The sequence below is a fragment of the Mus caroli genome, unplaced genomic scaffold, assembly GCF_978045245.1.
Source record: "Mus caroli unplaced genomic scaffold, Mus_caroli_1 scaffold_20, whole genome shotgun sequence".
In the NCBI taxonomy this organism is placed as follows: Eukaryota; Metazoa; Chordata; class Mammalia; order Rodentia; family Muridae; genus Mus; species Mus caroli.
Genome location: NW_028227275.1, coordinates 56,274,130 through 56,286,920, shown reverse-complemented (window position 1 = coordinate 56,286,920; position 12,791 = coordinate 56,274,130). Strand labels below are relative to the sequence as shown.

The window sequence follows — 12,791 nt, the reverse complement described above, 5'->3', positions numbered from 1 at the left end:
TTCTGTGCCTCAAGACCGTTGCTCAGTAAGTCCCTTGGATTCAGATGGTGGAGGTGAGAGGTGAGGACAGCTAAGAGCCAGGTATCATGAGGGAAGCCTGTACTATGATCACTATAGAGGTGGAGGGAAAGGGATTATGAGTCAAAGAATAACCTGGGCTATATATCAAGACTCTGGCTGGGCAGTGGTGGCGCACAACTTTAATCCCAGCACTTGGGAGGCAGAGGCAGGCAGATTTATGAGTTCGAGGCCAGCCTGGTCTACAGAGTGAGTTCCAGGATAGTCAGGGCTACGAAGAGAAACCCTGTCTTGAAAAAAAAAGAGAGAGAGAAAGAAAGAGAGAAAGATAGAAAAGAGGGCTGGAGAGATGGTTCAGTGGTTAAGAGCACTGACTGCTCTCCCAAAGGTCCTGAGTTCAAATCCCAGCAACCACATGGTAGCTCACAACCATCCGTAATGAAATCTGACGCCCTCTTCTGGTGTGTCTGAAGACAGCTACAGTGTACTTATTTATAATAATAAATAAATCTTTAAATAAATAAATAAATAAATAAACCCCCAAAAAAGACTCTGCCTTTCAACAATAACAATAGAGAGAAAGAAACATCTGTAAATCATAAGGGTTTGTATTCATAATATACAAAAACTACTCTATACATCTCACTGAAAAAGAAAAACCAAGTGTGGAGTCCCACGGGGAGGCAGAGGCAGAAGAATCCTCCCTACCTACTTAGAAAGTTGCAGGCCAGCCTGGGCTACATAAGATCCTGTTTTGCAAAAAGAGAAAAACAAAATCTCTGATCTCAGAAACACACAAAGGACTGGAAAAGATACTGTGTGTAAGAGTCCAGCAAGCCAGGGGATGGTTGCACACTTGGGAGGCAGGAGAATCTCTGAGAGGCCAGCCTAGTCTATACAGCAAGCTCCAGGTTGGCCAGTGCTACACAAAGAAACCTTGTCTAGAACAAAAAAATCATAGAAAACAAAATAAACAAACAACCCCCCCCCAAAAAAAACCAGTAAGATGGCACTGTGCTTCCTCCCGTCTTTAATTCTTTTTTTTATTTTAGGTATTTATTTTATGTGTTGTGTGTTTTGTCTGCATGTGTGTCTGGGTACCACATGAGTGCCTAGTGCTCTTGGATTCCCTGGGTGCTGGGTATTGAACTTGGGTCCTTTAGAAGACCAGCCAGTGCTTTTAAGTACTGAGGCATCTCTCCAGCCTGTAGTCTTACTTTGTAAATCCCCAACTGCAAACTAATGAGGGTTAGCCATGCTGAAGAAATCCAAGCCCTTGAACCCCACTTTGGAAGATGTGCAGTACACAGTCCCTTTGGAAGATTGCCTGGAGGCTCCTGAGGGAGATGTACCAATTCCATCCAAGGCAAATACCTGAGAGAAAAGAAAGCCTTCATCCTCCTAAAATCTGGTGCTCTGGTTTCCATCAAAATGCTGTTTGTATCTGGCCCAAAGTGAGGAACACCAGTCCAGGGACTTATGGATAAACTGTAGCACATTCATAGCACAGAATATTATTCAGTCCCCAAAGGGTGTAAATTATCAAATCCATGGAAAAAAAAAAAACAAAACAACAAATGATCCCTGAAGATCTTTATGTTGAATTAAAGAAGCCAGATGGAAACGGTCACATGTTGCTTGAGACCATTTACGTGAAATGCTCAGATTGGGCAAAGCCACATCCACAGAAAATAGATTAGTGGCTGGCAGGAGATGGGGCAAGGGGTGAGTTGGAGTGATTACTTAATGGACACAGGGTGTTTTTTAGACCAATAAAGTTTTGAAACCAGAGAGAGGCAAAGGTTACACAACACTGTGAGTGCATGGAAGACATGTAGCTGTGTATTTACAATGGTGTGGTGTGTGAATTTCACCTCAATTAAAAAGCCAACTTCAATTTAAAAGGAGAACAGGAACTGCAGAACATGAACATCACCTCCGGCTCCCTGGCGGCCCTGAGAACCGCTAGATGGCAGACTTTTTTCCTTTGCCCCCTTTTGCCTCACCACATCTCAAGGTGGGGATTCTCTGGGCTCAGAGACGGGAAGCCATTGAACCCAGAGCACACAGCAACCAAGGGACAGTGGCAGGGCTTCCCAGCAGTCTGCAGCCCCTGGGGTTCTCCTCTCGCTCCCTAGCCGCAAGCCCACTGTGAGGTCAGGCATGGGGAACGTCTGTGCAACCGCAAGGCAGGAGTTAATGAGTGATGAGCTTGGAATGTGCTGGTTCTGAAAGGCCTCTTGTGGCTCCAGTTACAGCAGGAAGGGACTTCCAAAGTCACGTACACACACTCCTCTGGAGACCTGGGCCCAACTCAGCTGCCACAGTGTGAGGAGAGGGTAGGGCAATATTTTTGCCGCAGGAGGATGGATGCTGTCAGGGTGGACTCAAATTCTCCCATGTGCCACCACCATCTGTCTAGTCTAACACTGGTCAGCCAAAGGGTTCAAACACCAATCAGGTCTCCCAGCTTCTCTCTGTGTGTGTGTGTGTGTGTGTGTACATGTGTACATGTGTTCATGCTCTCATGCTGGAGTGCAAGAGTACACGTATAACACTCATAAGGAGATCATGGGGTAATCACTGGAAATCAGTTCTCTTCTGACATCATATGCTCCAGGGATCAAACTCAGGTAGTCAGGCCTGTTGTAGCAAGCACTTTGACCTGCTGAGCCATCTCTGCAGCCTTAATTTGTTTTCTTGAGACAGTGTCATGTAGCCCAGGCTGGCCTTGACTGAGCTCATCTTGTAGCAGATGCTGAGCTTGACCATCTTCGGTCCTCCTGCCTTTATTTTCAGCACTCTGGAGTCACAGAGCTCACCGTCAGGCCTGTCTCTGTGACATTATTGTGTGTATCTCTCTAGCAATTTTCAGATGCAGTTGTCACTGTGCCCCCAGTTCACAAATGCGGAAACAGGAGGTCACAGTTGGGTGAATCATCCCGGATTCACAGTGGATGGTCAGCCCATCCAGAATTCAAACCCAGAACCCAGAGCATTCTGAGTGTACCATGCATGTAGGCGTTTTCTTTCTACGGATTCACTACCAAGACACTTCTCTCCTCCCCTAACCCCCAACACACACGCCTGCAGTTCTCTTTCCTAGCGTCAGGGTGAGAGACGGGCACTAGGCTGGTGATCTTTTGAGGATGCTTCAACAGCAAAGCACTGTCACATCCGTGGTCTCCTTTGGTCCCATAGCAGCACTGGGAGGTCAACAGTGAGGCCCAACCCAGACTCAGGAAGGAGACCTCCCAGGTCACACAGACACAAAGTATAGCTCTATGATGAGATATACTGGCCTCCAGGCCTGAGTCCAAACAGCAGAACCCCAGCCTTTGTTCCCAATGAAGACAGCCCAGGCCTCTGCTTCCCTGAGGACAAGTTTCTTCAGTTTCCATTGAGATGGAAGAAATCAGAGAAAGAGTTTTGGGACCCATGCTCTCCCAGCCTGCCATTCTTCGTGTATGTGCAATGTAAAGGCTTGAAGCTCATAGCCTGACTTGGTCACCAGACTCAGCCACTTACTCAGTGGCCTTGAGCAACTCATTTCAATACCTGTCAGACTCAGTTTTTCCCATCTGAGAAGTGGGGGTTACAATGGCATTTACCTCCTCAGCACACCTAGTCAGAACCTCACCCGTATCAAGGCCTTTCCCATACTTCCAAAGTAGGCTGGTGACACACATAGTACTGGAGGAGTGCCTCCAGTCAAACCTCCAGTCAAGAAGCCTTCCTGATTGTGTCTCAGGACACCTATGTCCTTCTGTAGGCTCTCTCTGCCTGTAGAGGCCTGGATTAAAGCTTGTGATAGCTCCAGAGACAGTCTCAAACATGTAGTGCCTTCTATCTGTGGGTACACTAAATGCCATTTCACGTAGAATTCAAATATAACAACATTTTATAACCCTGGTTTGTCAGTAACCTTTCAGTCTATCAAAAACCTTGACAACAGTTGAAACTGGGTGTGGAGGGGCACATTTGTAATGTCTGCCCTCCACTTGAGAAGTGAAAGCAGGTTATCCTAAGCTACATAAGGAGTTCAAGACCAACCTGCACAACATGAGACCCTATCTACAAAAGCCACGTGGGATGGTGGCACATTCCAGCACTTGAGAGGTGAAGGAAGGATCAGGAGTTCAAGGCCAACCTCAACTAGATACCTGAGACCCTGTCTCAACCAACCTCCCTCCACAAACCACAAGCAAAGCAAACTCAACTAAAGAAACTTCTCACCCCACTTGAGAGGAGCGGTCTTAAGTCAGGACCGCAGACTTGGGTGACAGTTGGAATGATTCTCTCCAGGTAAATAATGATGATGATAATAATAACCCATATTTATAATTCACTTCACAGCTTCCAGACACTCTCCCCGTTCTTCTTTCTAAGTCTTGGCGCGAGGCCAGGCGGCTACAGGATTTTGTTTCACCCTGTTCTATGGTGTTGGGAACCTTGACTAGCCTGAACGGGGCGGGGCGCAGTTGCAAGCCCCAACTTCGGCAAGGTGCGTCAGGGGGAATCCTCGGTGTACCTGGGCGCGGCAAGGAAATTGCACCATGTATGGGCAGCTGCGTCAGAGGGGGGCGTGGCCGCCGCGGATGCTAGGGGACGCCAAGTCGGTCGCTTTCTCTATGTAGAGGCGGCTTGCCACCAGAGCAGAGGGTCTTGAAGTTCCGAGCGGACCGGTCCACGGAGGTTCATCTGGAGAGGTGGGTCCCCTGCGAGGTGAAAGGCGCCGTCGAGACACGCCCCCACCCCCCGTGGTGCAAGTGGTTCAGCCCAAGAACTTTTCATTCATAAAAAAGACCAGACTCCGAGAGGCGCGAGTGAGTCAGAACCGCAGCCGCCGACGCGGACCCTACCGAACATCAGCCCAGGGCATGTACCGAGACTACGGGGAACCGGGACCGAGCTCCGGGGCTGGCAGCCCGTACGGTCGCCCCGCGCAGCCCCCGCAAGCGCAGGCACAGACCGCCCAGCAGCAGGTGAGACTGGCCGAATCCTCCTGGGGGACCTGAATTTGGACAGCATCAGGGATGCTGGGGTTAGTCTAGTTTGCTCCGGGATTTGGAGTGGGGCCCCGAGCAGCATCTGACTCTGGTGGTCGCGACCGAGGATCCTGCACGTTCTGTGTGGTCGGGGAACCTATGGACCCGGTGGCCAAGGGGACGAGCGCAGGGGGAAGCGCGAATATCTGCGAATCCCCCTTCTCGCTCGCCCGTATCTCCCTAGCTGACTGTCTTTCTGCCCCTCCGTCTCCGTTACTGTCTTACATTTCCTCCTAGCTGCCCCTAATACGCTGTCCCTCTAAATACCTGCCCCATCCCAGCCTGGACAGGATCAGAGGTGTTCTCCATCTCCAGTTAATAACTGGGACCTGGGGTCTGGGAACATAGAGACGGGGTCCATCAGAACCCAGCCGGGACAGCGAATTCTTAGCAGCCTGTCCGAGGCTGTCGGTGTGTTGCTCTGGTTGTCCGTGTCCCTTTATCCGGTCAAGTCCTCATCTCTTTGTGTGCAGTATAGAGCCCTTGGGCCCCAGGCAGTGGTTCCGAGGGGTTCCTGGAGACCATGAAGTGTTGGGATGTGAGCGGGGTCACCTGCCCGGCCACTCTCGCGCTCCACATTCTCGGCACTCGACGTCTCTCACTGCTGGATAGGGGCACTTGAGAGGTTGCAGGTGCCCATTTCCTGTCGAGGGGCCGCGAGCACGTGTCGCCAGGGGAGGGAAGGAGCTGCGTCCGTTTCGCCGAGTCACAGCGGGCCGAGTCACTGAGGCTGAGTCACTCTGGGTGCCCCTCCCTTCCTGGCCCCAAACGGCCCCTAAGGACCGACGACCTGGGAGCGAGAGATGCCCCTGGCAGTGCTTCTAGCCCAGAACGGGGGTCACTGAGATGCTGGGTCCCCCCAGTATTGGGCTGGGGACATAGCTGTCCAGACTTGCCTAAGCATGTGAGGTGCTTCCTGGACTGGAGGGGCCCCACGCCCTTAGCTCACAGAGCTTGAACCCAGTTTTCTCTCCCAGAACGCTGAGCCCCCACCCCCACTGACACTCAATCCCACACATGCCTCAGATTTCTGAAAGAAAAAGAACGAAAGGATGCCAGACCCCTTATGGGAGGCTTTTACTCTCTTCACTTTATTTCATGGACTTAAAAAACCCCATCAGTTTTGAACTTTCAAGTTTTTAAGTCGACAGCTGGGCATGCATTTAACCCCAGCATTCAGGAGGCAGAGGCAGGCAGATCTCTGGGAGTTTGAAGCCAATTTGGTCTACAAGGTGACTTCCAAGTCAGCTAGAGCTACATAATAGAGATCCTGTCTCAAAACTTAAAAAATAAAAAACAAAAACCTTAAAAAGCTGATTAAACTCTGATTTCTGAGCTATGAGAGCCAGCTTCTCAACAGCAATGAAACGTTGAATGATATTAATAACAGGGAAACTGAGACTAAATAACATGCCCCAGTCTCAAAGCCCATCAATGGCCAAGCTCCAAGCTGATGCTGGACTCCCAAGCTCTGGTGCTACATGTCTATAGTCTTGGTGCCTGGGAGGTAGAGGAAGAGGAATCGTGAGTTTAGGTCTAGCCTGAGTTAGGTGAGATCCTGCCCACCCCACCCCACGGCCCCCAAACAACAAATTCTCTTCCTGATTCTCAGAATTGCCTTGGGAGCTAGAAGCTGAAAGTATGCCCACTGTGAGGACTGGGTCTCAACTCTTAGTTTCCACTTACTAGCTGTGGGTCTACGGGCAACTGCTCTCCTGTCTGAAAACAGGATCATGGCAGCTGTGTGAGTCACTATTTGTTAAATAGTTGGAACAGTGTTAGGCAGTCCATACTTGATTTAAAACAAAAAATAAAAAAGCAAACTATTGGGGCTGGTGAGATGGCTCAGTGGGTAAGAGCACCCGACTGCTCTTCCGAAGGTCCAGAGTTCAAATCCCAGCAACCACATGGTGGCTCACAACCATCCGTAACGAGATCTGGCGCCCTCTTCTGGAGTGTCTGAAGACAGCTACAGTGTACTTACATATAATAAATTAAAAAAAAAAAAAAAAAAAGCAAACTATCTCTGGTGGGGAAACAGACAGACATAGAGAGACATTTTGTGACCTGCCCAAAGTCACACAGCTCCTGAACAAGTAAGTTTCTGGTTGCCAAATTTTGCTCTTTGTGGTCTCCCAGAACCGGTATGTACACTGAGGTGAAGGGAGACAGAAGTCCAGCCCTGTCCCCTGGAAGCCCCTCAGTCCACACAGACCTTATCATTTCCCTTCTTATTTCTCAGAAGTTCCACCTTGTGCCAAGCATCGACACCGTGAGCGGCAGCCAGGAACTGCACTGGATGGTGCAGCCTCATTTCCTGGGACCCACTGGCTATCCCCGACCTCTGGCCTATCCCCAGTACAGTCCCCCTCAGCCCCGGCCAGGAGTCATACGAGCCCTAGGGCCACCTCCAGGGGTGCGTCGCAGGCCCTGCGAGCAGGTAAGGAACAGAGATGCTGCACTTTCCATAGCCCGTAGGGGTCCTACTAGACAGGGACAGGATCTTGCTACAAGGGAATTTCTATTCCGCATAGAAGTTCCTGAGAGGCCAAGAAGGAGGTAAAAGGTCACCTTTGAGTCAAGGAAAGCTTCCTGGAGAAGGCTACATGTTAACCTAAACCATGGATGGATAGGATTTGCGTATGGAAGCTGAAAAGACTCTTCTGGGAAGAGGGCTGAAGGCACAGAATTGAGGTGAAGGGGACAGAGTGTTAAGTGTGTATGTCTCCACTGTCTTGTGTGCCAGGGTGGGAGGAAGGCTGATGCTGGCCATGTACCTTGGGGTGAGGGGAGAACAGGAGTGACTCTTCTTTTTAACAGTCACAGAGTCTCAGCCTATTTCTTTTAATTGTCACAAAAAGTGAGTGGGCAGTGGTGGCTCACACCTTAAATCCCAGCACTGGGGAGGCAGAGGCAGGTGGATCTCTGGGTAAAGGCCAGCCTGGTTTACAGAGTGAGTTCCAGGACAGCCAGGGCTACAGAGAAGCCCTGTCTCAAGAAAGGGGGAAAAAAAGTGCATGGGAAATGTATTTCAATTTTTCCATCTTCCATCAGAGGAAGTGAAACATAGAGGGGTACTCGCTTGTCTAGATTCATACAAACGTGAGTAATGAGACAGGACTGGTCCTGGCCTGAGGTCTACTCAACTCCCAAAGTCAGAGCTTAATGAGCCACTGTCTGAATGGGAGCTCACAGAAGGCTGCAGACAGAGCGAGCTGGGAACTTTGAATGCCTTTCTAAAATAACTAAGGGTATGTTTTGGTTGGTTTGTTTGAGGTGGGGTCTTGAGAGCCTCCTGCCTTCCTAAGTGCTAGGAGTATAGGTGTATGCTAGATACCCGACAGGGATGAAGGATCTTTTAGGTCATAGCACTTTTTTTCCTCTCCCTGAAGTACTGAGATTATGAGTCTAGTGCAGGGAGGTCTCCATATTAAAAAGCTGGGTGTGCAAGGTATGCCTGTAATCCCAGAACTTGAAAAATCAAGACAGGAGGAGCCATTCAAGTTACTCTCAGAAACATGGAGAGTTTAAGGTCAGCCTGGGATACATAAACCCTATCTCCGATAACCAAACAACAATCAAAGAAAACCTGACTTAAGTGTTAAGTAGGAAAAACTATGATGTAAGTCATAAGCCTGGCTGGGGGACTACCTCTGAGGTGAAGAACCTGCTTCAAGCCCGAAGCCCTGGACTCAACCCCTAGTGTATGCACATATTCCCAAGTGAATGCACACACAGATCCTTGCCATGATGGCTCGGAGAGGGATGGCAAGACCCTGGGAGATATGTGAGATTGGCCAGAGAAGAGCCAGCAACAGGCTTCCCAGCAAGGGAACAGCTTACCTCTGTGACCAGCTGGGGTGTGAGCAAGAGGCAAGCCCAGGGTGAATCCTTCCTTTAGCCCTGTCCTGAGGGACACCTTCTGATCACGGGTACTAGTGGGTTGGAGCTGTGAGCTGTGGGTAGGTGGCTTCCCCTCGGTGTGGTCTGAGTGAATATAAACCCATGCTCTGGAACTTGAACAAGTCACTCATCCTTCCCGAGCTTCCTCACATGTGAGTGTGCAGAGATCTGGATGGGTGACTTGGCAGCGGCTCTGGCTGCTCCTTAAAGGATCCGGGTTCATTCTCAGCACCCACGTGGTAACTCACTGTCCACAACGTCCCCCAAGGCTCTGATGCCCTCTGCTGGCCCCCACCAGCACTGCACGCACAAGGTGCTCATACAAACACACAGGTAAAATACTCAGAGGTAATTTTGTTCTTTTTTTTTTTTTAAAGATTTATTTATTTATTATATGTAAGTACACTGTAGCTGTCTTCAGACACACCAGAAGAGGGCGTCAGATCTCATTACGGATGGTTGTGAACCACCATGTGGTTGCTGGGATTTGAACTCTGGACCTTCGGAAGAGCAGTCGGGTGCTCTTACCCACTGAGCCATCTCACCAGCCCCTCTTTTTTCTTTTGAGACAGGGTTTCTCTGTGTAGCCCTGGCTGTCCTAGAACTCACTCTACAGACCAGGCTGGCCTCAAACTCACAGAGGCATTTGCCTGCCTTCCAAGTGCTGGGACCAAAGGTGTATGCCATCACTAAAAGGCTTTTTTTTTTTTTTTTTGGTAAATTTTATGTATGAATGAGTGCTTCCATGTATACCTTCATGCCAGGAGAGGGCATCAGATCCTATTATAGATGGTCGTGAGCCACCGTGTGTGGCTGGGATTTGAACTCAGGACCTCTGAAAGAGCAGCACTTAACTGCTAAAACATCTCTCTAGCCCCAGGCTACATATTTTTAATCTTTTTTTTAAAAAGATTTATTTATTTACTATATGTAAGTACACCTGTAGCTGCCTTTAGACACTCCAGAAGAGGGAGTCAGATCTTGTTATGGATGGTTGTGAGCCACCATATGGTTGCTGGGATTTGAACTCAGGACCTTTGGAAGAGCAGTCAATGCTCTTACCCGCTGAGCCATCTCACCAGCCCCTTTTTTAATCTTTAAAAAAAAATGGGGGGGGGGGGCTGGAGAGATGGCTCGGTGGTTAAGAGCACTGAATGCTTTTCCAGAGGTCCTGAGTTCAATTCCCAACAACCACATGGTGGCTCACAACCATCTGTAATGGGATCCAATGCCCTCTTCTGGTGTATCTGAAGACAGCAGCAGTGTACTCACATACGTTAAACAAATAAATAAAAATTTAAAAGACAGATGGTGGTGGTTCAGACAGCAGATCTCTGTTTAAGGCCAGCCTGGTCTGATCTACAAACCAAGTCCCAGGACAGCCAGGGCTACACAGAGAAACCCTCTCAAAAACCAATCTATGTAGGGGGTGCTGATGAGATGGCTCCGTGGGTAAAGGTACTTGCTGCGAAGCCTAATGACCTGAGTTCAATCCTTGAAATCCACACAGTGGAAGTAGAGAACCAAACTCTACGGGTGCTATCACACACACACACACACACACACACACACACACACACACACACACGACTATATATATGAATATATGACTCTAGCCAGGCATAGTGTGGCGCATGCCTTTAATCACATTACTTGGGAGGCAGAGACAGATGAAGTTTGAGGCCAGCCTACAGAGTGAATTCCATGACAGCTAGAACTATGAAGAGGAACCCTGTCTTTAAAAACAAAACAACAGCAACATAAAGAATCTATGTAGGGAAGCTGGAAGGGATGTTGACACAGTCTGCAATCTTAGTACTCTGGAGGTGGAGGCCAAAGAATCAGGGCTTTCAGGCCGGTCTTGCCTATACACTGAGCTGAAGGCCAGCCTGGGACACATGAGACTTTGTCTCTTTTAAAAAGACAAAACAAGCCAGATGAGGTGGGTCACATCTTCACCTGGGAGGCAGAGGCAGGTGCATCTCTGTGAGTTCCAGGCCAGCCTGGTCTATAAATCAAGTTCAAGGCCAGGCAGGGCTACTCAGAGATTCTGTCTAAAATACAAAGAAACAAAACTACAAAAAAACAGAAAAAAGAATCTACGGAGGGGCTGTTGAAGGGGTGTAACGCAGTGGTAGAGCATTTGCCGAGCTAGCAGGTACCAAGCCATGGGTTTGATCCCTAGCACTAAGCAAAGGAAAAGCCCTACAAAGTGCTTTGTTGGCATAGTAGATTGATTCCCAGTGACTTTTGGCACTCAAGAGCACCTCCTACCATTCACAGCTCCTGGGGGAAGAAATCCCATCTTCCACAGATGAGGAGGCTGAGAGTCCTGTAAAAAGAGATAATCATGTCTCATACACTCAGGAGGGAAGGCTACTTCTGCCTGAGAAATGAAAAGGCTTCCTGGGGTCCCAACATCTTAGTCCAGTCCTAAGATGCGGAAGGGAGGAAGATCAAAGTTTACAGAGAGGGAAAGCATTACAGGAAAGAAACCAGCAGTAAAGCTAGGTGTGTGTGAGCTGGAAATGTCACCAATGAGGTGACGAGCGTCCGGTACAGAGAAGCAACTGTGGAGTGTGGGGTGGTGGCACCGAGACTACAGACTGAAGGAAAGCTGGATGACCAGCTCAGGGCAGCCTCATTGTCTCCCTTCTTCTCTCCCAACCTAGATCAGCCCAGAGGAGGAAGAGCGCCGCAGGGTGAGACGCGAGCGGAACAAGCTAGCAGCTGCTAAGTGTAGAAACCGAAGAAAGGAATTGACAGACTTCCTGCAGGCGGTGAGCATCATCTGGTTCAAAGGGTCCCCAGGCCCAGACCCACAGAGCCCCAAGAACACAAAAGACCCAATAAATCACTTCTCAGCACTCTGCCATCCTCCCTGCCTGTGGGGAAGTCCTGGAAAAAGGATAAGGGAAAGTGGCTTAAATATTGTTTGTCTTGGGCTTCGAGGCAGAGTCGAAGTTGGTAGGCAGCAATTCTCCTAAGATGCCCCGTCTGATGGGAGTCATGCCCATTTTCTCCCAGAGGCTCACGGGAGTGCAGTCCAGACTTGTTGGGGATGACTGGCACAATCCCTACTCCAGCCTGAGGCTTGGGGACCTTTAGCCTTCATTTTCCTATCTTTCTGCTAATCCTGTAAAGGAGACCGACAAGTTGGAGGATGAGAAATCGGGGCTGCAGCGAGAGATTGAAGAGCTGCAGAAGCAGAAGGAACGCCTTGAGCTGGTGCTGGAAGCCCATCGCCCCATCTGCAAAATCCCAGAAGGAGACAAGAAGGACACAGGTGGTTCTGGCAGCACCAGCAGTGCCAGCAGCCCACCAGCCCCCGGCCGCCCAGTGCCTTGTATCTCCCTTTCTCCAGGACCCGTACTTGAACCGGAAGCACTGCATACACCCACGCTCATGACCACACCCTCTCTGACTCCTTTTACTCCGAGTCTGGTTTTCACCTATCCTAGCACACCAGAACCTTGCTCCTCCGCTCACCGAAAGAGTAGCAGCAGCAGTGGCGACCCCTCCTCCGACCCCCTGGGCTCGCCCACACTCCTGGCTTTGTGAGGCACCCAGTCACACACCCCTTGCTGGTGCTACCCCTAGTCATCTCCTTTCTCCCATTGATCCAGCAGGCCTGGACCATACCCTTGCCCCAAACCAGCAAATCTTTTATCTCTTCCGACTAGAACAAACACATTATGCTTTGATGTAGAGCCAGCTTGGAGGGGATCACCAAAGCTGCTCACTGTTTTTCTAGAGCTGGCCTATCATAATTTGAACAAAATTAGAGGAAAATATGTCCCCTCTGCCAGAGAACACCTGGCA

General features: G+C 49.6%; 1 protein-coding gene across 1 annotated transcript; it reads left to right on the top strand.

The window, feature by feature from the left end:
* Positions 1-4,875: 4,875 nt before the first annotated feature.
* On the top strand, positions 4,876-12,544 carry Fosl1 (FOS like 1, AP-1 transcription factor subunit). Its single transcript, XM_085833924.1, has 4 exons — positions 4,876-5,003; positions 7,312-7,506; positions 11,642-11,749; positions 12,114-12,544. The coding sequence occupies exons 1-4, from the start codon at positions 4,899-4,901 to the stop codon at positions 12,528-12,530; spliced, it is 825 nt and encodes a 274-aa protein (XP_085690050.1). The 5' UTR covers positions 4,876-4,898; the 3' UTR covers positions 12,531-12,544.
* The last annotated feature ends 247 nt before the right edge of the window (positions 12,545-12,791 follow it).